This window comes from Pseudomassariella vexata (assembly GCF_002105095.1).
Source record: "Pseudomassariella vexata strain CBS 129021 chromosome Unknown BCR38scaffold_2, whole genome shotgun sequence".
Classification (NCBI taxonomy): domain Eukaryota; kingdom Fungi; phylum Ascomycota; class Sordariomycetes; order Amphisphaeriales; family Pseudomassariaceae; genus Pseudomassariella; species Pseudomassariella vexata.
Window position 1 is genome coordinate 439,938 of NW_024467957.1, and position 26,210 is coordinate 466,147.

Below are 26,210 nucleotides of genomic sequence, written 5' to 3' on the forward strand. Positions count from 1 at the left end.
ACCACGCATTCAGCCCGCACTGCATCTACACCTCAACCTCGACCAACCCACCGTGGGGTCACTCATCCCACCTCGTTCGCCACTTCTACAACAACCAAAGGGACATCAGCTTGGTGCATCGGCTGCAACAAACTTGCTCACCTATCCAGCATATTAACAAGACGTCTCTTATATGTCCAATTACCAGCACAGGCAATTTATGAAATTCTGCCCCGATGGCTGATCAATGCATTGTCTGTCTAGAGAATCTAGACGTGCAGCAATTACCACTGCGATTGAAAGACAAGCTGCACTTGGACGGTTCCCCATCCACAAGTCATCCGAAACCTACAGGTGCGGTACCACTTGCACTCAAATCAACCTCTGATGACTTCTCATCTACTACAACTTCCGACGAGGACAGCAAAGTCGCTGAAATCCAAGTGTGCGGCCATATTTTGCATAATACTTGCCTGCGAGAATGGACCGGAAAGGCGAATAGTTGCCCAATTTGCCGCCAAACATTTCATTTGGTCCATGTATATGACAAAGTTGGAGGTAAGTTGCTCTGGCATCGCCATCGCCGTGACTCGGGCGCCGTATAAACGAAAGCTAATTGATTCACCCCCAGGTACCAAACTTTCTACCTACACAGTCGAGGACAAGAAGCAAGTCGCCGAATTTGATCCTCAAGCATGGCTCGACGAAAACCCCGAAGAGGAGGAGCCCGTGCGGTCCTGTCCAATCTGTGAAAGGAGCGACAACGAGGAGGTCCTCCTTTTGTGCGACAGCTGCGATGCACCATACCACACACATTGCGTCGGGCTAGACAGTGTTCCTCGGGGACATTGGTACTGCCTGGAGTGCGCCGACGATGCTGCAGAACTGCTGGCGGCTGAACTCGCAGATCCAGCAGCGGCTGCATATGGACTGGCAGGCGCATCGGATAGTCAGTCAGATTATCTACCGCGGACACAGGCGACCATGCGTCGAGCGCGTAATCGAGCACGATCAGATGAGTGGCAGGGCGCCTGGGGTCAGATCGCACGTCACATCTTCGATGTGTTGAACCTAGATTTGGACAATCACGACGATGACGAGTCTTTGCAGAACTATCGTCGGTCGCAGCAACGCCGAGAAAGAGAGCGACGTGAGTACGAGAGATGGCAACAGCGCCTGAGAATTGCTAGTCGTTTCGGCACTCAAGATGTCTTTGTCAACAACTTGCCCCGGGTTCTACCACAGCCACTGCAACAACAACCACTGCCCCCGCCGCAGGAAACCCCGGAGGAAAAGCTGGCATGGAGCGCTCTCGAGAAGGCGATGGAGGCCAACAACTCCAGTGGTGCGACACCTAATAGCCGAAAGCGTAAGTCGCGCTCGGTTACGACGTCTCCCAGAGAGCCCCCTCAGGAGCCGGAGAGAAAGCTCAAGCGACCTCGTACTCGACGGGTTCCCAACCAGAGCGAGTCTTCAACTTCAGGTACGAACCAGCCTCAACAAAATGGGTTGCCGTCACCGACTCATACTGGTCCGAATGGCTCAGGGCCATCATTTCTATCTTCGCTACTGAAGGAGGTTGAAACAAGTGCCCCATCCGATGACGAGAACGTGCGGGGTTTATTCCGTACCTCCAAACCTCCAGCAGAATCTTTGTCGCCGGTAACATCGCCATCCGCATCTGGCTACAGTAGTCCACGCGCGTTGTCTACGACGCCGCCGCCGCGCACTATGAATGAACGGCCTGGATCACCGCTCTCCCTCATGTCGCGTATCGAACCTATCTACCCCCCTGCCAACTTCTCACCGAACAGGAATGGCGTAGATCAGAGCGGCTCGGATTCTACCCCACGACACCACAATCACCACCACCGGAACGGCCCTCATTCCCCCGAGATTCGGCAACCTCGCCCCCAGCGACGACCAGTCAACATCAATACAGAACAGATGTCGAGTTCACCCGATACTTCACCGACGCGTGGGTCGCTCCCCTTCGAAACCAAGGAGAGTATTAGCAACATCATCAAGACTGCTCTTACGCCACACTATAAATCAGGTAACATCACCCCGGACCAATACACGGCGATTAACCGTGATCTATCCCGCAAGATGTACAGAGACATCTCAGAAGGCGTATTCAACGAAGATGCCCGCCGTCGTTGCGAGAAGATGGCGACGAAAGAAGTGGACAAAGCGGTGGCCAAAGTCAGGAATATTCAGGTCTAATCTTGGCTGCTATTTTGTGATGTTTGACATGAATGTTGGCGTTCTTCTTTTCTACGGCTACAGAGGGGACACCATCGGTTACGGTTTAGGCAAGCTTGGGATCATTTACCTGGTTTAGATACCCTGGCGAAGAGAGCCGCACTTGAATTTTCGCTCGGTCGGTTGATCTCGGCATGGCAGCCTTTGGGGCGTTGGTCAGCATATTTTGTGGCATAGTCGAACGGCGTTTTCAAGCTTGTGTTTTGCTACAGCGGGTGGCTAGGAGCTACCGGAATCCGCATCCAAGCGTTGCTTGACTTGGTGATGCGGCTGGATGGACCTGTACAGACACCAATTCAGGCACTGCTTCTTGTTTGTTTACAGCTGGATATGCCTTTCGGCCTTAAATACGAGAAGGTCGACGAGGGTTTGAAGTTGTCTGAATGTACCATTTATCTACAACAAATAGAGTTTGCGTGGCCGCAAACCGCGTGGAAACAGATATTTCACATCGCCATCACGTTTCTGCTCTCATAATTTTATGAAGGTGCTCGTGGGAATGGTGACTACTAACAAGTTGTCCTTGCGAAGTACGAACGGCGCAAGGTTGTCTTCAGGCTTAACGCCCAGGTCATACCACCGAGGCCTTTTACTTATATTGCAGTGACTTCAGTTTGGGGTGCCTTCACTGTTCGTGACTGGGCTCGTCATGACAGCTGGGTTATAAGGGTGGTGAGCGCTGAAGCCGGCCCAGTCTCGAAATAGTAATGGCACACACACATCAGCGCATAGGAACAAGGCATTGGAATGTCAGCAGTATCTATCTAACAGCAACCCAGTAAGTGTCTTGCAGGAGCCGCTAGCGAAAAAGACTGCGTTGATCGGTCTCGGCACATATAAATGGTCAGGACGTCTTAGAAGAGGAAAGTCTTGATGATAAGGAATGTGCCTTGGAGATTAAAAAGAAACTCAAGCTGTAGTGGGAAAGATTTTCGAATTCAGTTTTGTAGGCGTTGAAGTGGGGTGTGGCTGGGATTTGGGGCTAGGAGGACTTGCCTCAGCCAGCCACAAGCGGATCCGTTGTATTTGATTTGATTTGATTTCATGCGCAGTTGTTTGAGATGACAAGTGTAACTTCCGAGCCACGAGTAACAATTTGCAACGTTGGTTTCGATCTCAAGCATTGCGATGCATTGTCGTTTATGTCACTCAACTACTAGAATCGATTCAAACCAAACGAATGTTACCCCTATGATTGTACAACTTCATGTTACTTGACCATGACCGATATACCACAACTCGTCAAGTCCTTAGCTGGAAGTAACCTAAGACTCGTCCGGGACGACCCAATAGCATCGAACCTCCGAATCAATAGTAAACAGCCGAGCCATTCTGCGCAACATATCCGATGAGAATGAAGTTCTCCGTGATGGCTCTTCCACTGCCGAAGATCTGCGCCTGCTCTGGTGTGCACGTCTCCTGGATATCCCAGAAATAACACTCTGGCTTGTGGGGATCCGGCAGATCGTTCTTAATGCCGGAGATGTCCGCGGGCCCAATCGTTGAATACGTTTCCTCGCAATTAGTCGAAACGGAACCCGTCGCGACGTCCTTCTCCGACATGACGCGGCTGAAGATCTTGTATGCGGTCTCGGGCTGGTAGTAGGGGACTGAGATTCATGGGTCAGTATGATGAGTAAGTTGGGTACAAAGGGATTTAGGGCATATAATAAGTGTGTACTCACCCTCGTGTCCAGCACTGAAGACACGCGAGAATGACAGGTTGCCGTACTGGCGGACCAATCCTCCGATGTACGAGTCGTTTGTCTGGATATTGGCGTATCCAGCACTGCCGAAGTTGGCAGAGATGCTGGACTCAATGGCCAGACTGATCCTTTCACCGCCGAGCCCTTTTTCAAATTAGCCATGTTCTCGAGTCTGCCCTCGAAATTGTTGTTCAACCCACAATTGCATTGGTAATCTCGATCACCATACATGAGCGCGATCTTGACGCCTCGATCGAGGAGTTGCCCCAGGATGGCCAGGTTATCGCCTAGGATGAAGTCGCCTGTATCGGCGAACACTAGGGATTATTGTCAGTCAAAACAATCCGGACAGTCGCGCCAACGAGGTCCAAGACATACTCGTATTGACAACGACGGACTGGCCCGTGAAGTTCAACGGCACGCCCAGCTCCTCCTGGATCTCCTTGGTATTGAGATAGCCAGCCGCGTACTTGGGCGGAAACGGACTAGGAACCATGGAAGTGAGGTCGAAGGGGTTCCGGCCCGTGTCTGAGTATGGCTGCCACATCGCACGAAAACAATATTCGTAAGCGTCGGAGCAAGCATCGTTGGTCTCCGGGTCGGCGCCCGTCTTCAAGGGGTCGTTGCTTGCGGAAAGGGAGCGGCACGCCTTAACCAGATCGCTGCAGGTGGGGAAGCTGTCGACGGCGGCTTGGTAGACGGTCTCGTTGATGATTTGGATGTCATATGTGTTATTATACGCCGTGATGGGGTAGGTGGGCATTTGGGTGAGGATGTCGACGCAGCTGTTGACGAGGCCGAGGGTGTCGAGGTGTAGCGGTACGGCGGCGGGGTTGTGGAGATCGCCAGAGGCGACGAGCGAGTTCTGGCTCTCGAAGAAGTCGGCGAAGGTGGGGCCGTAGTGGCCGCCGTAGGACTCGGCCCAGATACTGAACTTGTTGTCGTTGGGCTTGTACTTGGGGAATCTGTCACTTGTTGTCAGATTTTGGGGATAAGTTGGGATGTGAAGATGAAACGAACTCCTGCATCCACGTCTGCATGAAATGCCAAGCGGCACGAGCGGCAGTCGTTGTGGTGTTCGCCGTAGAGTTCGGACTTTGGGATGGGAATGTTCCACCCAGCCATGTCGAGTTTAGGTCCAGAGAGTCCAGCGGCTCTTCTTGGGGCGTCACGAAGACCGGGCTGTACACCTCATCGATGGTCCCGTTGGTGAGCTTGTCATATGAGAAACCGACTTGCACTGGCTGGTCGATATAGAGCATGTTAACCTCGTTATTCCAAGACCACTCGTTAAGCACCGTGTCCTTGGAGTCAGATGTTATCCGGCATGGTCCGTTCTCTCCCACAGCTGCCGTGATGGACGGCACACCGGGACCGCCTTGAAGCCAGAGAGACAGCGGGGCATTAGAGGGATCATGGCGAGCTTCGAAGAACCAGAAGAAGGTATGGATATCGTAATTACGTCCTTCGGCTGGATCGGCGGGCAGGTTGACATAGCCGCTGTAGGACTTGACGCCTTGGGTCGTTTCACAGATCTTGGTCTGGCCTCTATTAGCTTGCTCAAGATATACTCAGAATCAACGGGTTCTGTTCACCTCCTTGTACGACAGAGACACCTTGGAGTCGAGAGGTGATTCAACTGTGCGACGGTCTCCGGCGGTAGGTATTGCAAGCACAGAAGTTGTTGTGGCAGCAAGAATGGACAGAGCCAGAACGAGTGGATGGCGTAAGAGGAACGCCATGCCGATTATAATTGGGTTATATGATTGAAATATTGGCGTGGGTAACAACGAGGAGTAAACAGTATGTTACACATCGTGGAAGCCTCTCCTATATATATGGTGCTCCCACTTCTGGTCTAAGTCACCCGTCAAAGTGTCAACCCAAAGTCCACTGCAGATTGACCTTGCCAAGGAGGCTATTTCAGTTTCATCACGCAATTCCATGGCGCAGTTTCCTTGCGATTGGTGTATGTTGTCGAAGCTTGGAGAACACACCATGAGATCGGAGGAGGCGCTGTCACATTGCGAGGTTTCTAGCTGTCTCGATCAGGCAGATGGCAGACTAGACGGCGCCACGAACAAGGAGAATAGCATGGAATAGCTCGGTATCACAGTGTAGTGGACTAGGTATGATCTGACTACCAAACTATATTGACCCATCAGGGAGTTGACGAAGCAAGCACCTGCGGCTTGTTGCTAGTCCATCCTCTGCTGGCGTGCGCTCTTCTGATTGGTTGCCTCGGAATCGTCCCGCTAGGGGGCTGACGCTTAGGGCTGAGGCGGGTGCTTTTGGAATGAACTAGTTATACGAAACATGCGACGAAGAAATTCCATGGTGCTGGATCTGGCGTGTAGCATAAGTCCTTTACTTGCAGTACTCGGTCTATTGCTCATTAAGGAAACCATTAAGAGGGGGGTGGTAATGGAACAAGGCATAGCGACCACATCGACACATACGGAGTACGGGACTTTTCTCTTGAAGTTCGATGCTCTCTCCCCGTAGAGGAGTTCATGTAGATTTGCTAATGCTGGATGCGTAGGAACGGGAATATGATATCCAACCGTGATGAGAACCTTCCCCCACCCCCTTTCTCTTTCGTTTTCGAGACCAGTTTTCTGACTACCATTTTCCCGACAGTAATTTTCTCGAGTAACTCCCTGGTTTCACTGTGTCCCTATAGGCTCGTCTCCCCTCGAAATTTCTACTTCTGAGACTGATTCTAATAAATTCCTAGGTTCTTTTTGGAGAGGATTATACATCCACAAATGATGGTCACGGTCAGCAGTCCAAATCGTCCCTCCAACCACGCGAAGACCGTACTGGTGAAATCCGCAGCCACGTCTTCGTCGGTCGGACGTCCGAATGTCATTGATTAGTGACACTTCTAGTAAAGAATATCTGAGGTCAACATTGGATATGCTTGCTTCATGGACAACATACACTCGTTCTAAGACACACAAGCCAGTGACTTGTTCTTCCCCTATCATTCAAATGAGCTATTGTATCTGTCAAACCCCGGTTGCTGCAGCACTCGACAATGGCCCAGCTTCCTTCGTGGACTCAACCCGAGTATGGCAGGGACAACGAAACCGCGAAAGAGAAGGAAGAAGGAAGGAAGAGGCGGGTGACTGTGCACTACGCCATCAACTCAGGGCCCGAAGGCCGCCGCCTATGTGTGAATGACAAAAGAGAAAAAAGGACGTAGCGGAACTTGCAGCGTCAAGCCGGAATCCATATGATATGCACAAAGCGTCCCTCCATCCCAGGGAGAAGACATTGTGACGAGTGTTCGGCCAGAGCCCTATCAAAACATCACGAGCATCGTCGTTTGGGACTATGTATTTGGTGCAAACGTCCCGCATAAGGCCGTCAACTTTGCGAATTGCACCGTGCCTGGTGCCATGTCCAGGACTAATGAATAGCAACCGAAGCAAACCAGATTACAGCCGGAGGACGGCATCCTGACCATGGCCATTTGAGGTCCGAGCCAAACACGAGACATCACAGGCCCCAGTCCGTTAACAGATCTGCTGCTGCATGGTCCTGAAGAGAAACCCTGAAGTTATTTAGCGAAGACTCTGATGTCTCTGGCTAACAGCGGAACAATGACAAGACCAGCCACAGCTCAAGCCGGCTTGCGATGAGCGAATTACGGAACTAAGATACCGAGTCTTGGTTTGAGGCTAACAACTAGGTAGATTGCATCAGGTACGCAGTGCACGAACGTATTGTAGCTTAGCTTATATACATATATAAATATAGCTCCACCACACAAATGATTAGCAAACCCCAACCGTTCACACTAATATGCTTTGAAGTATTAACTTAATGAACCGCAAGGTATTGTCTAATCTCCCTATATCATCGAGCGTTTACCAAAAGCCATCCAAGCCTTCCATTAGCGCTTAAATCGAGGCCTATTCCCAATCTTTCCCCATGCTCCGTAAGATCCGCTATCCCCTAATCTCACATGCCAGTCTCCCATACAACCTTACCTCTTCAAAGTCTTGTGCTTCTCCGCCGCCTTCCTCTCACCCCGTCCCTCAACAAGCAACCCCTTCTTGCGCCTCACGCCATCCATATACCGCTTAGCGACATTTTCGCGATCCGCCAGCTCTCCAAGGTCCTCGAGATCATCCTCTGTAAACGGCTGCCAGAAGGGGTCCTCCTCCAGCACTTCGTAGCCGGTGAAGATGAGCTGCGGCTGAGCTCCGCCAGAGGTGCGCTTGCGCATGTCGTCTGCGAATCCGAAGGATTCGGCTACTGGCAGGGTGGAAGAGATAGTGAAGAAGGGCGTGCCTTCGTTCATGGCCTCCGAAAGCACGTGGCCGCGGCGGCGGGTCAGGACGTCGTATACACGACCCAGGACCTCGGCTGTGATGCATTAGTCATGATACCATTATATACTGAATGATTGGGACAGTGGGAACTTACTGCTTGCTTGGATCTCGCATGAATACATGGCCAACATCAGTCGCGGTGACCAATCAAGGAATGCCGAACGGATGGATTGCTGGACTGACTTGATGACCTCACCAGTCAGTCTGCCCAAACTATCTCGTGCCGTGGTTTCTTCGTCGGTATTCGTGACAATAATTTCCTCAATGCTAACGGCAATCCCCTGCACTGGTTCATGACATAGCGGGCCCTGGTTTGTTGCAAGTTGGAAGGCATATGTGATCTTGTCGCAGAGATGCGCAGCAGAGAGTCTCTCGTCCACCGCTGGGACATAGCTATTACTGTTGGCGGCGAAGATCTTGGCAAAAAAGCCGTCATTGGTCTCGTCAAGGAGTAAGTTTGGACCGGTTCTGCGAGGCCCAAAGGCGGCGATCTTCTCAACGGAGCCCTTCCAAGCTTCACGGGTTTTGCCGGTTTCGAGCACTGCCACGAGTTGTTTCTTCAGATCCTCCTGAGACAGACATCTTCCTTCCAACACGTCATCGTCAAGTTCGACGTTTTCTTGTTCGACTTCGGTTCCATTCGTGGGCCCAGCCCCCCCCTCCGTCTTCCGCTCCGAGTAGATCTTCTTGATAGCACCCGAGTTCTTCAGGAGAAACTCTGTAGCCTTTTCTGGAAGAGGTCGAACCCGCAACTTTATGCTCACTTGCTTTGAGCTTGTCACTCCCACGACGACACCACGCCCCAGCTCCTTGTTGACTGGTGGTCGCATTTCTTCTGCTCGTATGATCGTCTCTCTGTACGGCACTATGGGCTCGCCGGCTTGGATGTCGCATCTCGCAAATCTCTCTTTGAGATCTGTCAAGCATCGTTCCAAGTGAAGTTCACCAGCAGTCAAAAGGACATGCTCGCCACTTCCGAATTGTTCGTATTCAGCGCAAGGGTCGCTCTGAACCAAGAGCTTCAGCCCAGTGATCATCTTGTCAAGGTCGGCTGGGTTGACAGGCTCGAGAGCAACTCGTACGATGGGCTTTCCAGCCATGTTGACACCTGCCAGGTTCACTGAACCTTCCAACTGACTACATAATGTGCCGGATTTCAAGATATGGCCTTCAAGGCCACCGATGCCAAATACTACCCCTGCCGGCACGGAGTCCAAAGACTCAAGATTCCTCCCCATCAGCATGTACAATGCGGTGACGGTAACCTTTTGCGGTTCAGGGGCAGCGTGTGGGTGCGCTGGAGAGAACTTTGGCGACAAGACGTATAGCGAGTCGCCAACAGACAGGGTGCCCGAGAACATTCGTGCGAATCCGATAAGGTGCTCCGGCTCGGCTTGCTTCTCTTCTTCTTTAGGCATGAAGCCGTCCAGGGAAGCACTTTCCAAGGCTGTGGCCAGGTTATCCACGCCATGTGTGTCCGCAGCTTGTGCCCGGGCGAGTTCGGCACGCTTTTTCCTTGCAAGTTCTCGAGCTTCCTCAGGGCTCAATTGACCTGCTCTGCGCTTATTCCCGGGAAGCTCGCTTTCTGGTACGGACACTATCTTGCTCACGTAGGCGACGACAGGGTCAGACTTGGATGTCTTGAATCCTACTATGGCATCTTTCACAACTGGGTCAATATGAGCCGACCCCGGGGAGTCTTTTAGCAGCTCTGGGAGACGTTCTGCCTGCGCTATGCTTGGGGAAGGTAGAGACTCGACGACAGAGACCAGTAAGGCTGTCGAAAGAGGAAGCCACGAAGAGAATACGGTGCTTTGCAGCAGCTTCGGGTCCTTTGATCGGGCGATATGAGGCGGTATCGTGATGTTCAACGACTTCGTAATTTTCTCCAGTAGAGCAGGATCACTGTTCACGTTATTGTAAGTGGATATCAAACCGAAGGAATTTGTAGCCTTGCTTACCACTTGCCTCTGTCGCCTCTGGTTGTTGCTGCATACACTGCCCAAACTTGTTCAAGCACAAGCTGAACAAACATAGGCTTCAAGTTCCGGCCCTTGAGATGTTTCCGGCCGAGGACCTTCTTGGTCTTAGGGTCTAAGTAAAAGTCTCCCCATAGCACCTTCTCCATAACGGTTCTTTTGAGGCCAAGCTTCTTTTCGTATAAACTGGCAAATTGCCTGACGGTAAAAGCCCAGCCATCGATGGCACTGCTGAAAATAACGTTGTTTTTCTCTGGGGCAAAGTAGATTTCCTCGTCATCGCGTTCTTGGAACTCGAGTTCTTCGGATTCGCTAGCCTGACCGGTAAGCTCTGCCTCCTTCGCGGCGGCGGCAGCGGAGACCCTCTCATCCATTCGCTCACGCCAGTTGAGATCCTCCTCCATGCGTTCACCTTGGAAGAAACCTCCAAGGACGGCATTGACTTGCTCGAGTAGTTTGCTCAGATGAAGATATGTCTCGCCAGGCGTCATCTTTAGCTCAGTTACCAGACGATCCATCTTGTTAATGACTAGGAGAGGTTTCAATTTCTCGATCCAGGTCTGACGTAGCACAGTGACTGTCTGACTGCAGACGCCCTCCACAGCATCAACTAGGACGACAGCACCGTCGCATAATCTGGATGCTGTCGATACCTCGCTGCTGAAGTCGATATGTCCGGGCGAATCAATCAGATTGATCAGATACTCCTTGTGTATCGGAGGAGCCTCCGGTACTGACCGGCGGAGCATAGAGAAGTATAGTGATATGGCTGAAGATTCCATGGTGATACCCCTTGTCTGCTCATCAGGCCGTGAGTCGAGGTACCTGACCTTGCCGGCCATCTTTGGGGAAATGATGCCATTTGTGGCGATGAGTGCGTCTGTTAGAGACGTCTTTCCGTGGTCTACGTGAGCCAATATGCAAATCTGTGGTTTTCTCGTTAGCAACACTGGTGGTATATTTTGCAGGGGTTGTTGGTATCCTGTACGTTTCTGACGTCTTCACAAGCGTACTGGAGCGAGCTGAGCTTTTCTGGGGCCACGACAGGCATCTTTTCTTTGACAATTTGGGGATATCCCCAGTCGTTTAGTAGAAGGAAAAGAGTTGGGTACGGAATAGAAACGCACAGCCCAAGGCATACAACCGAAATCTATCATGAAACAGGCAGAAGTATAATTCACGGCTGGTATTTGGAGCAATGCAGTTTGTCTTAAAAAAAAGTTGTAGCAATGCTGCCAAAGTTGGGTAGTAAGATGACCCCACATGCCTAGATGATTCAAAATGATGCACAATCTACTCTGTAAAAGCAGCCTAAAAACCACCGTTACAGAGCTTCTTCAGTCATATGCACTAACGTTCCTTGAGCACACAGTGTGCTTTTGTGTTCTGATTTGCACTGCTTTGCAACCAGTCACTGGTCCAATTGCATTCATTCTCGTCTACTTCATCGTTAGATCTGCTGCATCACCGGCCTCGTGGAGGGGTACTTGAGGTAACTACTCACTATCTGTTATCACCCCGCTCCAGCAAACCCCAGGGCGCCCCTTCCCAGTTGAAGCACAATTTGCAGTGATAAAAACTAATTCAGCCGATAAATAGCCGCTGTGGAGAGAATTAACCCCACGTTCTCACAGTCGGTGGAAGAAGAATTTTGATGCTCCCAGCGCAGCCGGCATCACCACGATAACCGATATCATCACACGCCGCAAGGCCCCCGACTCCAAGATGAGTGCCTACGATGAAGATTACGACGAGAGTTTGGTCCAAGACCTGAAGGAGCAAACAGCTTTTGAAGATGGTATGGGCGAGGATCTGGAGCGCGTCAGCTCCATGACAATGGCCCAGCAAACCGACGACATCCAGTCGAGACTTGCCGCCGCCGCACAGCCGTTGGACTTCTCTGCTCCTCTCGCGGTGAAGTTCGAGAGTTATGACTCTTACTGCAACCTGTTCCACTTCATCTTGAACTCCGACGGCCCGGTGGATCTGGAGCCCCCCTCTGTGCGTAGCCCTCGAGACTGAGTACAATTCCGAAAGCCATATCTAACCTGTGTTCGTAGTACTACTGGGCGTGGGATGTCATCGATGAATTCATCTATCAGTTCAACTCGTTCTCATCGTACCGCATGCGATTGGCGAGACAACCTAGAGACAATGAGGAGGACCGACAGATTCTGCGCGAGAACCCGAACACCTGGGGCTGCTACAGTGTGCTTAATGTGCTCTACTCCCTTATTCAACGATCTCAGATCAGCGAGCAGCTGGGAGCTATGAAGCGCAACGAGGACCCCATGACTGTTGCCGGTGAATACGGCAAGAAGAACCTATACCGTATGTTGGGGTACTTCTCCATCATTGGTCTCCTGCGTGTTCACTGCCTGCTCGGAGACTTCAGCCTGGCGCTGAAGACACTCGACGACATCGAGCTGAACAAGAAGGCCATGTTTGCGCGCGTCATGGCTGCGCACTTCACAACCTACTACTACGTGGGATTCTCCTACATGATGATGCACCGATATGCCGATGCCATCCGCATGTTCAGTCACATCCTCGTTTACGTCTCACGAACGAAGAACTTCCAAAAGAACGCACAGTACGATTCTATCACCAAGAAAAATGATCAGATGTACGCTCTCATCGCCATCTGCGTTGCGTTCCACCCCACGCGTCTGGATGACACCATCCACACAGCCCTGCGGGAGAAGTATGGTGATCAGCTTCTCAAGCTGCAGCGCGGTGGACCTGAGTCGCTTCCCATCTATGAGGAGCTATTCAAGGCTGCCTGCCCCAAGTTCATATCGCCCGTGCCCCCGGATTTCGACAACCCGGAGGCCAATGTCGACCCAATTGACCACCACTTGGCCATTTTCATGGACGAGGTCAAGACCAACATGTGGAGCCCGACCGTCAAGTCGTACCTGCGCCTATACACCACCATGGACCTGAAGAAGTTGGCTGGATTCCTCGAGGTGCAGCCCGAGGAGCTGCGGTCATACCTTTTGGTCAACAAGCAGCGGACCAAGCAACTCCGATGGACCGATCAAAGTCTCCTGGACGGCGAGTGGATCAATGTGAGCGACCTCGACTATGCCATGCAAGGTGTAAGTAACCCCTCTTTTTCCACTTTTTGCTTAAAAGTTCAAGCTTTCTGTGTGACAGACAAGCTTTCCCGTGTGATGGTTGCTAAAGGAAACATGCAGGACTTGATTCACATTTCCGAGGCCAAGGTAGGACGCAAGCTGGTTGACTGGTATCTGCGCAATCTGGCGCGGACGTACAACTGAAATTGAGATGCTCCCCCGATGAGTAATTCTCCCAGCTACAAGCTCTGGTTTTCCGGCAGTTCGAGGGGTGGGTTGCGCAGGTCTCTTTGTCAACTTGCATTGCACAGGCGTCATGGAATAGGATGTGGCAGGGATAGGCAAAAGTGGCGGTAGAGATCCGTCCGAGCCGCAACTGAAAAGGGTAGTGTTTCACTATAGTAATCATTTTGATTTGCAAAGGCTCGAAACGTATCGCAAGCGTACAAGATTTGCCGGACTGCTAGGCCATAGCTCCCTGCATGGAAGCCGAATCCGTCGAATGAGATAACGGTGATTTGCTTGGTCTGGCCAGTTGTTTAATGCTGCAAGCACGTGCAGCGGTGTGCAACCTTGCAGCGTGTGTATCTGCCATCCTATCTTCTTGCGGTGAAGCGACGGGCGGCACTTAGACGAGCTTCCTAGTGGTGAGTGGTGTTACACGAGAACCTCAGCATCCAACGAGTAGAGAATATTGCGTATTTAATTTTCGACAAGTCAGTTTCCAGGTTGTCTCTCTTCAGTCCGAACCGGAGCTTTTTCTGGGCCACGGAGGCCCTTCAATACGGCCAGATAAGTGTTCTAGCTATGTAGAAACAAATGAGTAACATGATGCAAGAGACCAGTGGCGGGATATGCTGCATCGGGCATGGCATGGAACCGACTTGTTTTCCTGCCGTGCTTCCCCAGATTAGACTTTGCAATTCGCATGTGCCAATGAACGGTTAGTTAAATAACACATGTGCTCATCGTGTCCCACGTTGCTCGAGGCTGACGTTGAGCTCAATTGTGATGGAGCAGTAAGTTGCGATGGCTCCCGTCATGGATACCCCTCGATGCATAGTCGAACTGAGTTCCGAGCTATGCGAGACTAGAGCTGGCGCGAGCCGAACAGATGGATATCATTGTTCTAATTCAAGTCTTGGCGAACTTTTCAGTTGAATCATGCAAGGTTTTTGAGACATCGGATCTAGTTGCCGTGTCATTTTGGGCAAAATTGAAATTTGTGATGGGAACGGCAATTCAGACACGTTTTACCGTTGGACATGGGACGGTGAAGCGCACCCCAAAATGCTTGGCTCCGACAACGTCATTTCAATTCTGAGATAAAGTAGACGGCCGAGTTACCGTAGACATATGAGCTGATGTGTGCCAAATATGTCGTATTCAGGTGGTTATTGAACAGCTGGACGGGTCGCTCCGTGTTGCCATCCCCGCCGTCGTCCAGTTACTTCACTTATATTGCACTCATACGTTAACCAGACCACGTCGACACCAATAACGAGGAGAGGGGATCGGGCTTGTAACTCAACGGGTGCCGAATGAGGCCAGATTCAGTGCAATGACTTGGCAATACGTGCCAACTTGGTCCTTGGGAAATACGTACGCGTGCCAAGGTCGCCAAGGGATCTGTCGACGTATCACTCCCGAATAACTTCCCCGGCCTTTGCGTCTCTGGGTGGCGGCGGCCTCCTCAGCATTCAGACCGTTGGCAATCGGAGGTGAGCAATGGTTTGTGAAGTCAACCCCCGGCTGTCTGGGCAGCGTCCAGTGGTGGGATACACAATGCGCAACGGGCGCGAAAAATGACTTGACATGATTATGCGAAATTGAGTTAGGGAAAGCTCATAGTAGCATCGACAAGCTAAAGTTCAGCGGCATGGCGGCCTGATATCAGATCTGATGGAGCCAAGTAGCAATCCAGACCAACTTGACTCGTTTGTATGGTTTTCTGAGGTCAGTCTCATGGGCTGTTATGTAAAACGAGCGGAAAATCACCGTCATCTACCGCCCGGGGGCCCTAGGGTAGCTTCTTGGCCCTCTTTTTACTTTCTCCCCTTGGCTCGACCAATATTGTCTGCTTTGCCCACATCTTCCTCAAGATGTAAGATCTACAACCCTCCACCATATTTTCGCCTCTGCTTTGAAGGCGCGCTGCGAAGTTCACCTTCTCAAATAGCAAACTACCTCTATATCTGCATCGCTGCCCACGCACCCATTTGCACCCACCATTATCAAGCTTGGGAGAACACTGTCACTCAGGCCGTCACAAGCTTGTTGCGCGCCTTCCCGTTTTCTACCGTGACTCAACAGCAGTTTCGTCCTTTGGATATCTTAGCAGTGCTACCAGTTTTTCGTCTGTCAGGCAGCCATACATTGTCACTGCTTTCCCCCATTGTTGCTGCCATTGCAAACGGGCGAGCCTTCCTTGTTGCTTATCAACCCGGCGCAAACGTGTTCAGCCTGTCAACTCTGACTGGTCCTTGAGCTTGAGCTTGCAGGTTACGTTGAGCAGATAACGGCCCATCGTCCCATTCAATCAGTTTATGAGCTTTACGCAGCCGCCCACGGTTCTTTGCAGCAGCTAGAAAGCAACAGGTTTTGCAGTCATCTACTACAAATTGTCACGCCCGTTGTCTAACTCTACGTGGCGCAACGACCCAATCCGCCTTCAAACCAAGAAAACCTTGACGGGCCCCATCGCCCCATCAGCCACCCGACCTAACGAAATCGCGAATCTCTTCTGCCTGTTTGGTATATCCTTCAGCCCAAGACCGAGCTTGGCTCAACAATCCCCCAAACCAGATGTTGGACGATACGAAGCTGCCTCCTCCGCCCTCACTCTGAGGCAACGTGAGCCAGGTATAGACAGTATTTGTATCGTTTGTATTCTACGACATTCTCTAAACAACGACCCAACGACCGAACGACCGACCGCTTTACCTACCATGTCTGAAGACAAGCTGAACTCACTGCAGAGCCCCGCGAGTAACGTTTCGCCGAGGTCGCAGCCCATGCCCAAGCAGAAGAATTACTTCGAGAGCAAGAAGGACGGTGGCTCCAATAACGCCGTTGCCGGGGCACCTTTGGAGCGAACTGCAGGTGGAGGGGTGATATACGAAGTTGGCCATGTCGATTTGAAGGGCAAAGGGAAAGATATTGACAACACAAGCGATGCGAGTGCTACGGACCCGGGCGACGCGGCCATGAGCCCCGGTAGCAGGGTGCCGCTGTCTAGGAAGGCATCCGTCTCATCAGTTACATTTCGTAAGCCGCAGGACCCGGCACTACCCCAAGGGGCAAAGAAGCCGCACGGCGGAAGAAGGATCAGAGATGCCTCACCCCCTCATCGCAGGTGAGTAACGAGCTTTCTCTTTGTCTGCAACTTGTGTGTTATTGCGAAGCCAATGACGTCGAAATGGCGGGCCGAGCCCGAGTGGGTGATCCGAATCGGTGCCCTGAGGCTCTGCGTCGAGCTGAACGTGTCGTCGTGCAAGCGATGTTCGTTTCCCGTGTCATCCCGCGGGATGACCCATGATCGGAGACTACTCCGCACTGCAGAGCGGGCCGCTGAGGTTCTCGATTCTAAAGATCGGAAGGCCCCTCTCTTCTCCTCGCAACATGGGCCGCCGGTACGTTACTAGCACGGCTCGAGCTAGAAACCTGTCTCATGAGGGGCTGCTATGCCATATGCTCTGCCCTATTCGGTGCGTCTCCGTCACGCCCTTACACGCCCCTCTCCAAACACGGACACGCAGGGTTCTCCGTGCTCGCCTTCAATTGCCCGGGACAGGCGTTTGTGGGTCGCTCGGAAAGCTTCGTCTCACCGCGGCCAACGATCAGCCAGTTTTTGGCAAGCCATTCCTTCAACAAGAACACCGCAAATTCGAAACGTGCGCTGCTTGGACGGCTGACAGATGTTGGAGTTTCTCCACCATTTTTCGCTGCAAGTCATTACCCTATATACCCCCAGTTGGGCCCCGCTGCCAAAGCCATTTCACCCCGCGCCCCTCCCTTGAGTCAGCCCCGGACATAACCAGGCAGTCCCTTCCAAACCAATGCAGCAGTAGCAGCAGCCTGTGAGTGGGCGAGGCCGGCGCGGAGGGCTAGGCGAACCAACGGTCAGAGATCATCGTCATGGGTCACGGGGCCTTGATCTCATTCGCTCGGCACTCAGACCCCCAATTTCGCGCATCGGTTTACTGCCCGCTATCTTTACGAACCACCATTTTCATTTAATTGTATCACCAGGCCATCTGCTTGTGATTTTGTGCATACTATGGCAACTAAGACGCTGACTCAATCTCCTCGTTCGCACAGATTCGAATCGCATGTCGGATTCGACAACGTGCCTCTGGGCGAATCCACTGAATGGAACCCGATATCCTTTACGCTCAATTACAGACACGCCGGCTTCCAGTTCACGCCTCGGACACGCACCTTTATGGTTGGTGTTGACGACAATGCGTATTCGGATCACGCCCTACAATGGTTATTGGATGAACTAGTCGACGATGGCGATGTCATCGTCTGTGTACGGGTGATTGAGACGCAGACACGGTTGACCAACAAGGCATATCAGGACGATGCCAAGGCTCTGATGGAATCCATTCAGTCCAAAAACTTGAAGAACCACGCCATCGGTCTCACCCTCGAATACGCCGTCGGCAAACTGCACAACACCTTCCAGCATCTGGTGAGTCCCCTGCCCGCACCCCTTCGTCCTCTTGGCCCATCTTGTGCTAATCCTGATGTCGCGCAGATCAAGATACATCAGCCGTCCATGCTCATCGTGGGAACCAAGGGACGGAGTCTTGACGGTGTCCAGGGATTCATCGTCAATCGCAATTCGTTCTCGAAATACTGTCTGCAGTATTCCCCTGTTCCTGTCGTCGTCGTGCGTCCTACTGAGAAGCGCGAGAAGAAGAAAGCTAAGAGGAAACAAGACCCTGCGCGACACAGCTATGTTACCATGCTGGCAGGGCAGAAACACGAGGCAGATAGCGACAACAGTAGTATGTATGAGATGGAGCCCAAGCTCACTCAAGAAGAGGAAGCGCACCAAGTTGCCGCAGCGATGGGGCTCCCCGCCGCTTACGATCCCACCATCAAGCCGATTGACCCGCAAGCACTGCTCGGACGTGGCGGTAATCGCCGGTCCCTCTTCGACGTGCCCTCGACAGCGGAAGCTGTGGCGCTGGCGGCAAGTGGTCGTGTGCCTGCCAACCGCATTTACAAGAAGGGCGTTGAGAGTGACGGCGAGGAATCCGAGTACGAGGAGGAATTCGAGATCACGCCCGCGGAGCAGGAACTTAAGAAGGAGCGACTTCACAAGATGGAGTCGAACGAGGGTGCCGCACTCCGCAAGGAAATGAGGAAGAGGAGGACAGACTCCATCGATGAGGAAGACGAGGACGAGGATGACATCAATGGTGGGGGAGCCAAGACGGGGAACGGCTAGGCTTGAACGAATGGGGAAGTGCACGAGCTGTTACAAACACACACTCGCTTTGCTTGTTCGCGGTATGGATGAAGCACGAAGATCGACGGTTTTCACTATGAACCGCACCTAGCACTTGTGAGCCATTCGCTGGGGTTGCGAAATTGTCGCGCGACCGGATATGGATATGCCGGGTTTGAAGGGGCATACCACGCCGAAAGCGATTGGTAGCGTAATGTTATTTTAAGGCCTGACTTGGGGGCATTCTGGAGCGGCTCAGCCGATCAAACAATCTGCTTATGCAGAGTGAGTCTACTCTGGATGTTATACATGTATCTGCACAGAGCACTGAAATGAAAAGAATATTCCTCCACTTGGATGCGTCCACTCTGAAAGACATGAGGTAACGGGGTTACTTGTGTGGTTCTGCTGTGGTTCTTTAGTGTAAATGCAAACCTAGCCGCTATTGGTAGGGTATGTATTACTTCGGATTTAACTACTTATCCTACCCTTATAGGGCATTTAGCACTTGCACACGTCGATATGGCCTTTCTCAACGTATGGCAGTTTCGGTTAGGAAGGGGGGCTGGTGTGGTGCCCAGGCGGAGCTAATTCTATATGCATTTCACTGATAAACCAAATATGTCAATTCTTTGGTGAGGAACAGTCGATAACAAGAAACGGTCTGGAAGATCTCATCATTAAGGCATCAACGGAATTTCTCCAATGGTATATATTGCAAATGAATGATTCATTTGTTTACGCGAGGCACATATCGAGCCTCCTACATTCATTGCATAAACCAGACTACAACCTTGAAATTCGAAGTCGCCAACCTTTCGGGCCAGCAGTCCTCCTTCGTCTTTACACCCAGATTTTCAACGGGCGTTCGCTACGGTTTCGTTAGGAACTCGCTCTATTTATCGAAGCATGATATGATCCTAATTTCTTCCCCTGATGACGAGTTGCCGCGTAGGGAGTTGTACGTAGCGAGCCAAGCCGATATGGGAGCAATTACAGCTGTTGACGTGACTAAAATGGCAGTTGACATTGGATATCCAAGTAGAGGAGGGATGAGATATACAAACTCTTGTTACGAGACGCTATCTTCCCAGCTGTGATTAATTTAGAATGGAACCAAGTCATGTAAGTAGATCAATGCTACAGCTATGAGATGATTGGTTTTCAAACTACTTGAGGTACATTACGTACATTGCATTATTGAATCGTTGAAGAAAACTCTCCCTATACACAGAAGTAGAGAGTAGCGTTACAAACCCAGGCATAGAAGGCTTCATCCCGCCCGAAATGGAAGCTTGAGAAAGGACGGATGGACTAGATAAAAATGTGACCATTTTTGGACAGATAATAACATACGTGTCGTTGCCCTATCCGAAAATCCCACTATAACTCGACCAGGTGGTCTTTGATGGTAACTTAGTCGACTTGTTTTACCAGGAAATTGATTGCCGAATGCTACCTGTTATCTCGTTTCGATACGACCCGTAAGTAGACTTGCCTTTACGATGGGTTTCATGAGGGCTAATTTTGCTGAGAAATGATCTGGGCATCAGAAATTGTTTGTGGACAATGTAATCTGCATAATCAAAAGGTAGGTCAAGCTTCGTTAATGATGATTGTGCAAGAACAGCCAATAAGTACACCCGGACTTAGTCCTGGGCCCAGTCACTCGCCCATCTCAATTCACTCACCCCGGGTCATCAGTCCACGGTGCTCTTCCCCGTTGTGGGAACATCTGCCCCATACCTTTCCTGGCTACCCCATCGAAACACATCCCTCAACCCATCCACGAGCCAGAGAAGTAACCATGTAACGAAATAATACGTCTCCGGCATCTCGTGGCCTATCTTATTCTTGAATATGGCCTTCGCCTCAGAAAAGCTACGCTTCTCTCGAGCCAACGAGATACATCCCGCGTATTCTATCGGGGGGAGGAAACACTGAGCGACAAAAGGTCCAACATCCTTTACGGAGACTAGCAGCATCGGCTTGTCCTTCAGGAGCATTATTTACACCGTATTCATCAGTCGATTTCAAAAACCAACACTATAGTTTTCCATAAGCTCGACTGTTCGGAAGATCCAAATGGCCATTCTCTCCCTGGCTTTTCAAATCAGGCGACGCTCAACATCACGTTTGAAGTCGAAGCGGAAATATGTGCGAATAGTTTCACCCTGTATTCTGTCAGATAGGGCACCTGGTTCCTAGGTTCAGAAATAATATGGCACTAGAGAAGACTATTGTCACTTAAAGTTCAGACGGCGAAAGGAACCCCTCTTCCCAAAAGTAACACCAAAGTTACTGTCCACTTAGGGGTCAGACACCTGAACAATGTACCTCCGACATGTTCTAAAGAATCTATAAAAGGCAGAGCAACGGGAGTTTGCGAGAACAGAGAACACAGAGAACAACAGAGCTCATTCATATACAATCTTACGCACTTCTGACTACTCGATTGGACACACGTGATATTCGACATATTCTAGGGCGGCATTCGCCAATTTCTTTCCCATAAAATTCCCGAACTTCCCGTAACAGTTTTCTATTAATGAGTACTACAAAGTGGTTAGAAAATGTTCCCTTGATCCCTATGTGGCAAAACTTGCTGGCTCTTACCACAGCCGGTAACAAAGAGAGCGAATTAGAAGAGAAAAGAAAGGAGAAAATGGGAGAAGTGTGGGATTGAGCGCCATATGTGTGCCTGAGGTGGTGCCTGAGGTGGTGCCTAAGGCAGTGAAATCGCTTGTGTAGATAAAAAGGTCGGCACCTGCCTACCTACCTTAGATGTAACTTCTTACAGAGGACCCCGAGCAGTCAATACACACATCACGCTGCGCATAGATCATCGTAAACAATACAGAATCTGTACAGAGTCATCATCTGAGGGTTGAATCCTTCAAGAAGAGCAAAACACGAGGATGGCGTGTTCAGGGGATGGAACTGGCATTATGAAGGATGCCACTGTTTTTGTTATTGGTCCTGTCAATGTCACATTTCTAAATGCTGAACAACTGAGTCTGAAATTTGGGTTAAAGAAACACAGAAAATGTGGGATTATGCTCTGGAAAAAGTATGGATTGTACATGGGATAACGGGGTAAAATACTGGACTTCTCCCCTTAAGAATGAAAGCCTAGTCGGAATTTTCGAAGTTAAGGCGAGCACACGCTGGTAAACACCCAATTTTCTACAAATATTATCTTTCAATCATTGCACTATTATTCAGAATTGAAAAATATAATCAATATGCTAATATCTGAAATTTTGGAGAGGTACGACCATGGACTCAACACCAAGATACTTAGATGCCACGAATAACGTTGCGTAAACTCTCATATATAGATAGACCGCAAATTGACTGTTTAAGCAGACTTAGTTGACAGGCATGGCATACATCACGAAGTATCCTCCCACTCATTCCCCTCCCCCTCTTCCCTCATTATCGGCAAGCACCTCCCAACTTATCCCTGAACAGCCCCAGTCAAGGTTCTATTCGCCTAAGAAAACCAACAGACCTAGACTGCAGACCCAGGACTGACACGAACACCACATGGAAAGATGACGACTATATTCAGATATGATTCATTTGTACCTGACTGCATTATTCCCGGATAAGTCTGCTGTGCTGCTCTCCCTCCTCCCTCCCGAAGCGGAAGGAAAGGAAACACTAGACGTCATTTCATCTTCCAGGTTGCTCTTTTAGCTCCTACAGAGAGGCCTGCAGTCCATCTAATTGAGGCACAGAGTAAGGTTTCCCATAAGGTTGCAACTTCTCATCGTCAATATCGACCCAGCCAAACGTGGACCCATCTGTGTCTTCAGCCTTCTCCTGCATCCACTTCTGCATTGCCTCCTGGAACACATTCAGGTACTTCTCTTGGGTGAAGTCCAGAGGTGCTTTGTCTTTCCCCACAATTCGAACCCTGATGGGAGAGAAGAATTAGCTTCATCCATATTGTTGCTACGATCAGAGAAGAATGTACAATTAGCAAGGAAGTTGGAAGGAGTAACTTACTGTGTTCCCGCGGCGACATCAGTCAGGAGGTAGTCTTGCTCGTCAAGCAGACAATCAAGGGCACCTTGGACCTGCCCCGAGAGGATCTTGTGGGGCAGATCGAACTCGTTGCATATCGGCCTGGCCAAGCCGATGCCGTGGACCGTATCCAGGGCCTTGACCATACCGCTGACGGTGCGAAGCCCGCCCGTCACGTACGCCTTGGTCCGCTTCAATTCGGGGACAATCATGTCGGCGAATTCGAGACTAAATTGCAGGACATAACAGTCAGGCATAGGGGGTCGCGTGGCGAGATGTGCAGCGAAAAGAATAGGGGTGGGGCCGGATTGGAACTTACAAATAAGCCTCTCGCTTTCTCGAAGACTCCCGCTTGTGCGAAAAAGCGATAGCTTCATACGTGCCACCGGACAATTCGACAAAGTCTAGCCCATGTCTTTCCAGCTCGACGCAAATCCATTTGCAGTCCTCTGGAGCGATACCACCAGACTGGAACTCTACGCTGTTGATCTTGATACCCAAGATGAAGGACTTCTTCGGAACACGGGCACGGATCGCATCAGCGATTTCGAAGATGATACGAGCCCGGTTTGATAGCGGGCCGCCATACTCATCGGTCCGTTTGTTTGTGGTCAAGGCTAGGAATTGCGCCAGAAGATAGCCGCTAGACAGACCGAAAAAAGTCAGCTTATATCCGCAGGCACTTGCAAATGACCTTCGAACCGGGAATAAAAAATGAGCAACGTACTGTGCCGCATGGATTTCAACGCCGTCAAAGCCGGCTTTGTAACAATACTCGGCAGCGTGAGCGAAGCCATCCACCACCTTCTCGATATCCTGCTTATTCATGGCTCTGGGCTTGCCGAACGTCATACCCATGACAGTGCCCTCTATCTGGACATCACTAGCGCTTAGGGGATATGGCTGGATCTCGGACGGAACCTTGAGCCCCATGGTCAGATCCCAGGTCCACTTAAGCAGCACGTGAAAATGGTGATGTTATGCGTTATGCTTACTTGACGGCCCGGATGGGATAGTTGGGCCACGATGAGGGCACCATTCTTCTTGCCTGCCTCGGCAACCTCCTGAAACGCTTCGAAGCGCTCGCCTGAGAAGGGCGCCTCCCGGGGAATGATGGGGTTGCCGGCGGCCTCGAGGTGGTCGTACTCGATCATGACGTTTCCCGTGGCCATGAGGCCGAAGCCGCCTTCGCCCCAGCGGCGATAGACATGAACGAGCTCTTTGGTGGGGATACCACGCTTGGGCAAGTCGGTCGGGTGCCATGTGGAGAGTCGCTCCGTGATGGGAGACTTGTGCAGTCGGTTCCTGGCTGTTCTGCCACTGAATTCGAAGTGCAGAGGCTGGGCCAGCGGAGCTGGATCAGTCAGCTCGCCTTGAAATCGCTTGCGCTCCATGACTTGGGCGGATGAAAAGTGGTGCTACGAATTTGTGTTTGTCCAAATTCTTTCGACCTTGCCCTGAGCTTCACCATGTATGTGAATCGACATGTTTTCCTGATTTTTTATGTTTCCCTTCCTTGTGTATCAAGCATGCTGCACGCTCCATGAACCGACTTTCACCCTGTCGCTGTGGCCGCTGGGACACCGGCTTCGTACTGTTTCAAGGAAGTCCGTGAGAATACCCATGACGGCCGGTCCTGTGCCGCTAAGTGGATCTGTTCAGTCGTGCCGGACCCGAGCGGCCGATTGAGCGCCGGTCAATCTGCGGGTCGACACTACCTCTATAACCACGCCCCTCCGTGCAGACCGGCAAAAGGCGGACCGAGCCGCGTACGCCCCTGCTTCGGTGGCTTACTAGGGTCCAGCCTGACTATACCGTCTTGGGCCAATGGTCCCCTGGATCTTTAGTGTCAGATTCGTGCAACCTTCAATGTCGTAGCTTCTTCCTATTCGTCGCAGTCCGACGTCGACATATCAAAGCATCGCGTCTTTTTCACCACCGAACCAACACTCGTTGTCACACAGACTTGTGAGGCAGGGAATGCTGGGTTTTAACACTTAAGTCCGCGATTTAATGCCGCGGGGAATGAAGAGGACGCCAATAAAACATGCAAGATAAAGCCTGGCGCAGGTAAACAGTATAAGACGATGGATGCTGACGAAGGAAGCGTGGGGACAAACGAGAACCTGTAGTCGTTATTTTTACAAGTATCAAGCGCAACCTTTGCATACTTTGAATCCACAGTACCCCAAACTGTTTTCGCCGACTTGAACTGCATCCCCTAGCCCCCTACCCGAATCGACAGTATGACACCACCCCTACCAGAAACCTACCTGCAGGCTGCGTTCAAATCGCAAGGGGCCAATCTGACCTTGGAGCATGTGCCCTTGAAGCAGCCCACAAAGGGCGAAATACTGGTCAAAGTCGAAGCCTGCGGCGTTTGCCACTCGGAAGTGTTCGCCCAGCAGAACACCTTCGGCGCTGGATTCCCTATGGTTCCAGGCCACGAGATCATTGGTAAAGTGGTAGCCGTTGGTAGCGATGTGGCAGAGTGGAAGGTCGGTGATCGCATTGGCTCTGGCTATCACGGCGGCTTTGATGGCACCTGCGCTCAGTGCAAGAGCGGCTGGACCCAGATGTGCAACAATGCTTCCTACAACGGCATAACCAGGAACGGCGGATGTAAGTCAGACTTTCCGAGGCCGTGTGGATTTTGAGGTCTGGGATGATGCAGGCTAATGCGCAGCTCCGTAGTTGCCGAGTATGTCAATATTCGCGCTGAAGCCGCCGTGCGCGTGCCCGACGAGGCCGATGCCGCAAAACTGGCGCCTTTACTCTGCGCAGGCTCAACCGTGTTCTCTGCGCTGAAATCGGCCAACATCACGACTGGCCAAACTGTGGCTGTCCAGGGTCTCGGTGGCCTAGGCCACCTCGCCATTCAGTTCGCCAGACGTATGGGCTACCGCGTCATTGCCATTTCGCGCGGACCCGAGAAGGAAAAGGCTGCTCGAGAGCTGGGAGCACATGAGTACATTGATGCGACCAAGGGAGACGCAGGCGAGGCTCTCTGGGCCTTGGGTGGGGCTCAGTTGGCTCTGACAACTGCCCTGTCCAACGATGCCTTCACCCCTTTGATCAAGGGACTTGGCATCACGGGGAAGCTGCTGATTATCACGGGTGTGCCGGGCGATATCACGGTTGATGCCACAGCCATGATCATGCGCGGCATTTCGGTGCAAGCCTGGCCTGTGGCGAACGCACTCGACAATGAGAAGACAATCGCCTTCGCTCATTTGCACCAGGTGGACTGTGCCATAGAAACGTTCCCCCTGTCACGGGCCCAGGATGCTTTCGATGCCATGATGAATGGTACAGTACGATTCCGCGCCGTTATCACAATGAACTAGGGTGATTGGATGTTGTTG

At 51.4% G+C, this 26,210-nt stretch overlaps 9 protein-coding genes across 9 annotated transcripts; 6 read left to right on the forward strand and 3 right to left on the reverse strand.

Moving 5' to 3' along the window:
• Positions 1-215: 215 nt before the first annotated feature.
• BCR38DRAFT_333798 (uncharacterized protein) lies at positions 216-2,205 on the forward strand (the record flags this gene model as incomplete). The annotated part of the gene is made up of 2 exons (XM_040855260.1): positions 216-537; positions 611-2,205. 2 exons carry the CDS (start codon positions 216-218, stop codon positions 2,203-2,205), a joined length of 1,917 nt encoding a protein of 638 aa, XP_040719543.1.
• A 1,104-nt stretch (positions 2,206-3,309) lies between these two features.
• BCR38DRAFT_383745 (Alpha/Beta hydrolase protein) lies at positions 3,310-5,692 on the reverse strand (the record flags this gene model as incomplete). The annotated part of the gene is made up of 6 exons (XM_040857446.1): positions 3,310-3,854; positions 3,930-4,094; positions 4,151-4,267; positions 4,329-4,915; positions 4,971-5,491; positions 5,546-5,692. 6 exons carry the CDS (start codon positions 5,690-5,692, stop codon positions 3,553-3,555), a joined length of 1,839 nt encoding a protein of 612 aa, XP_040719544.1. The 3' UTR covers positions 3,310-3,552.
• A 492-nt stretch (positions 5,693-6,184) lies between these two features.
• On the forward strand, positions 6,185-6,910 carry BCR38DRAFT_88664 (uncharacterized protein). Its single transcript, XM_040865726.1, has 3 exons — positions 6,185-6,433; positions 6,493-6,633; positions 6,688-6,910. Exons 1-3 carry the CDS (start codon positions 6,267-6,269, stop codon positions 6,827-6,829), a joined length of 450 nt encoding a protein of 149 aa, XP_040719545.1. The 5' UTR covers positions 6,185-6,266; the 3' UTR covers positions 6,830-6,910.
• A 1,034-nt stretch (positions 6,911-7,944) lies between these two features.
• On the reverse strand, positions 7,945-11,323 carry BCR38DRAFT_333856 (P-loop containing nucleoside triphosphate hydrolase protein; the record flags this gene model as incomplete). The annotated part of the gene is made up of 4 exons (XM_040855263.1): positions 7,945-8,327; positions 8,388-10,198; positions 10,255-11,198; positions 11,261-11,323. The coding sequence occupies 4 exons, from the start codon at positions 11,321-11,323 to the stop codon at positions 7,945-7,947; spliced, it is 3,201 nt and encodes a 1,066-aa protein (XP_040719546.1).
• A 674-nt stretch (positions 11,324-11,997) lies between these two features.
• BCR38DRAFT_332106 (eukaryotic translation initiation factor 3 subunit L) lies at positions 11,998-13,556 on the forward strand (the record flags this gene model as incomplete). Its single annotated transcript, XM_040855118.1, has 3 exons — positions 11,998-12,273; positions 12,333-13,373; positions 13,473-13,556. 3 exons carry the CDS (start codon positions 11,998-12,000, stop codon positions 13,554-13,556), a joined length of 1,401 nt encoding a protein of 466 aa, XP_040719547.1.
• A 2,514-nt stretch (positions 13,557-16,070) lies between these two features.
• Positions 16,071-17,576, forward strand: BCR38DRAFT_88722 (uncharacterized protein). Its single transcript, XM_040865728.1, has 2 exons — positions 16,071-16,707; positions 17,279-17,576. The coding sequence occupies exons 1-2, from the start codon at positions 16,301-16,303 to the stop codon at positions 17,433-17,435; spliced, it is 564 nt and encodes a 187-aa protein (XP_040719548.1). The 5' UTR covers positions 16,071-16,300; the 3' UTR covers positions 17,436-17,576.
• BCR38DRAFT_88697 (uncharacterized protein) lies at positions 17,534-19,172 on the forward strand. Its single transcript, XM_040865727.1, has 2 exons — positions 17,534-18,048; positions 18,115-19,172. Exons 1-2 carry the CDS (start codon positions 17,632-17,634, stop codon positions 18,811-18,813), a joined length of 1,116 nt encoding a protein of 371 aa, XP_040719549.1. The 5' UTR covers positions 17,534-17,631; the 3' UTR covers positions 18,814-19,172.
• Positions 19,173-22,255: 3,083 nt separating this feature from the next.
• On the reverse strand, positions 22,256-24,450 carry BCR38DRAFT_419545 (uncharacterized protein). The gene is made up of 5 exons (XM_040859322.1): positions 23,841-24,450; positions 23,573-23,766; positions 23,165-23,488; positions 22,828-23,073; positions 22,256-22,735 (listed from the first exon to the last, which is right to left on the reverse strand). The coding sequence occupies exons 1-5, from the start codon at positions 24,237-24,239 to the stop codon at positions 22,519-22,521; spliced, it is 1,380 nt and encodes a 459-aa protein (XP_040719550.1). The 5' UTR covers positions 24,240-24,450; the 3' UTR covers positions 22,256-22,518.
• A 641-nt stretch (positions 24,451-25,091) lies between these two features.
• On the forward strand, positions 25,092-26,192 carry BCR38DRAFT_405306 (dehydrogenase; the record flags this gene model as incomplete). The annotated part of the gene is made up of 2 exons (XM_040857951.1): positions 25,092-25,467; positions 25,540-26,192. 2 exons carry the CDS (start codon positions 25,092-25,094, stop codon positions 26,190-26,192), a joined length of 1,029 nt encoding a protein of 342 aa, XP_040719551.1.
• Positions 26,193-26,210: the final 18 nt, after the last annotated feature.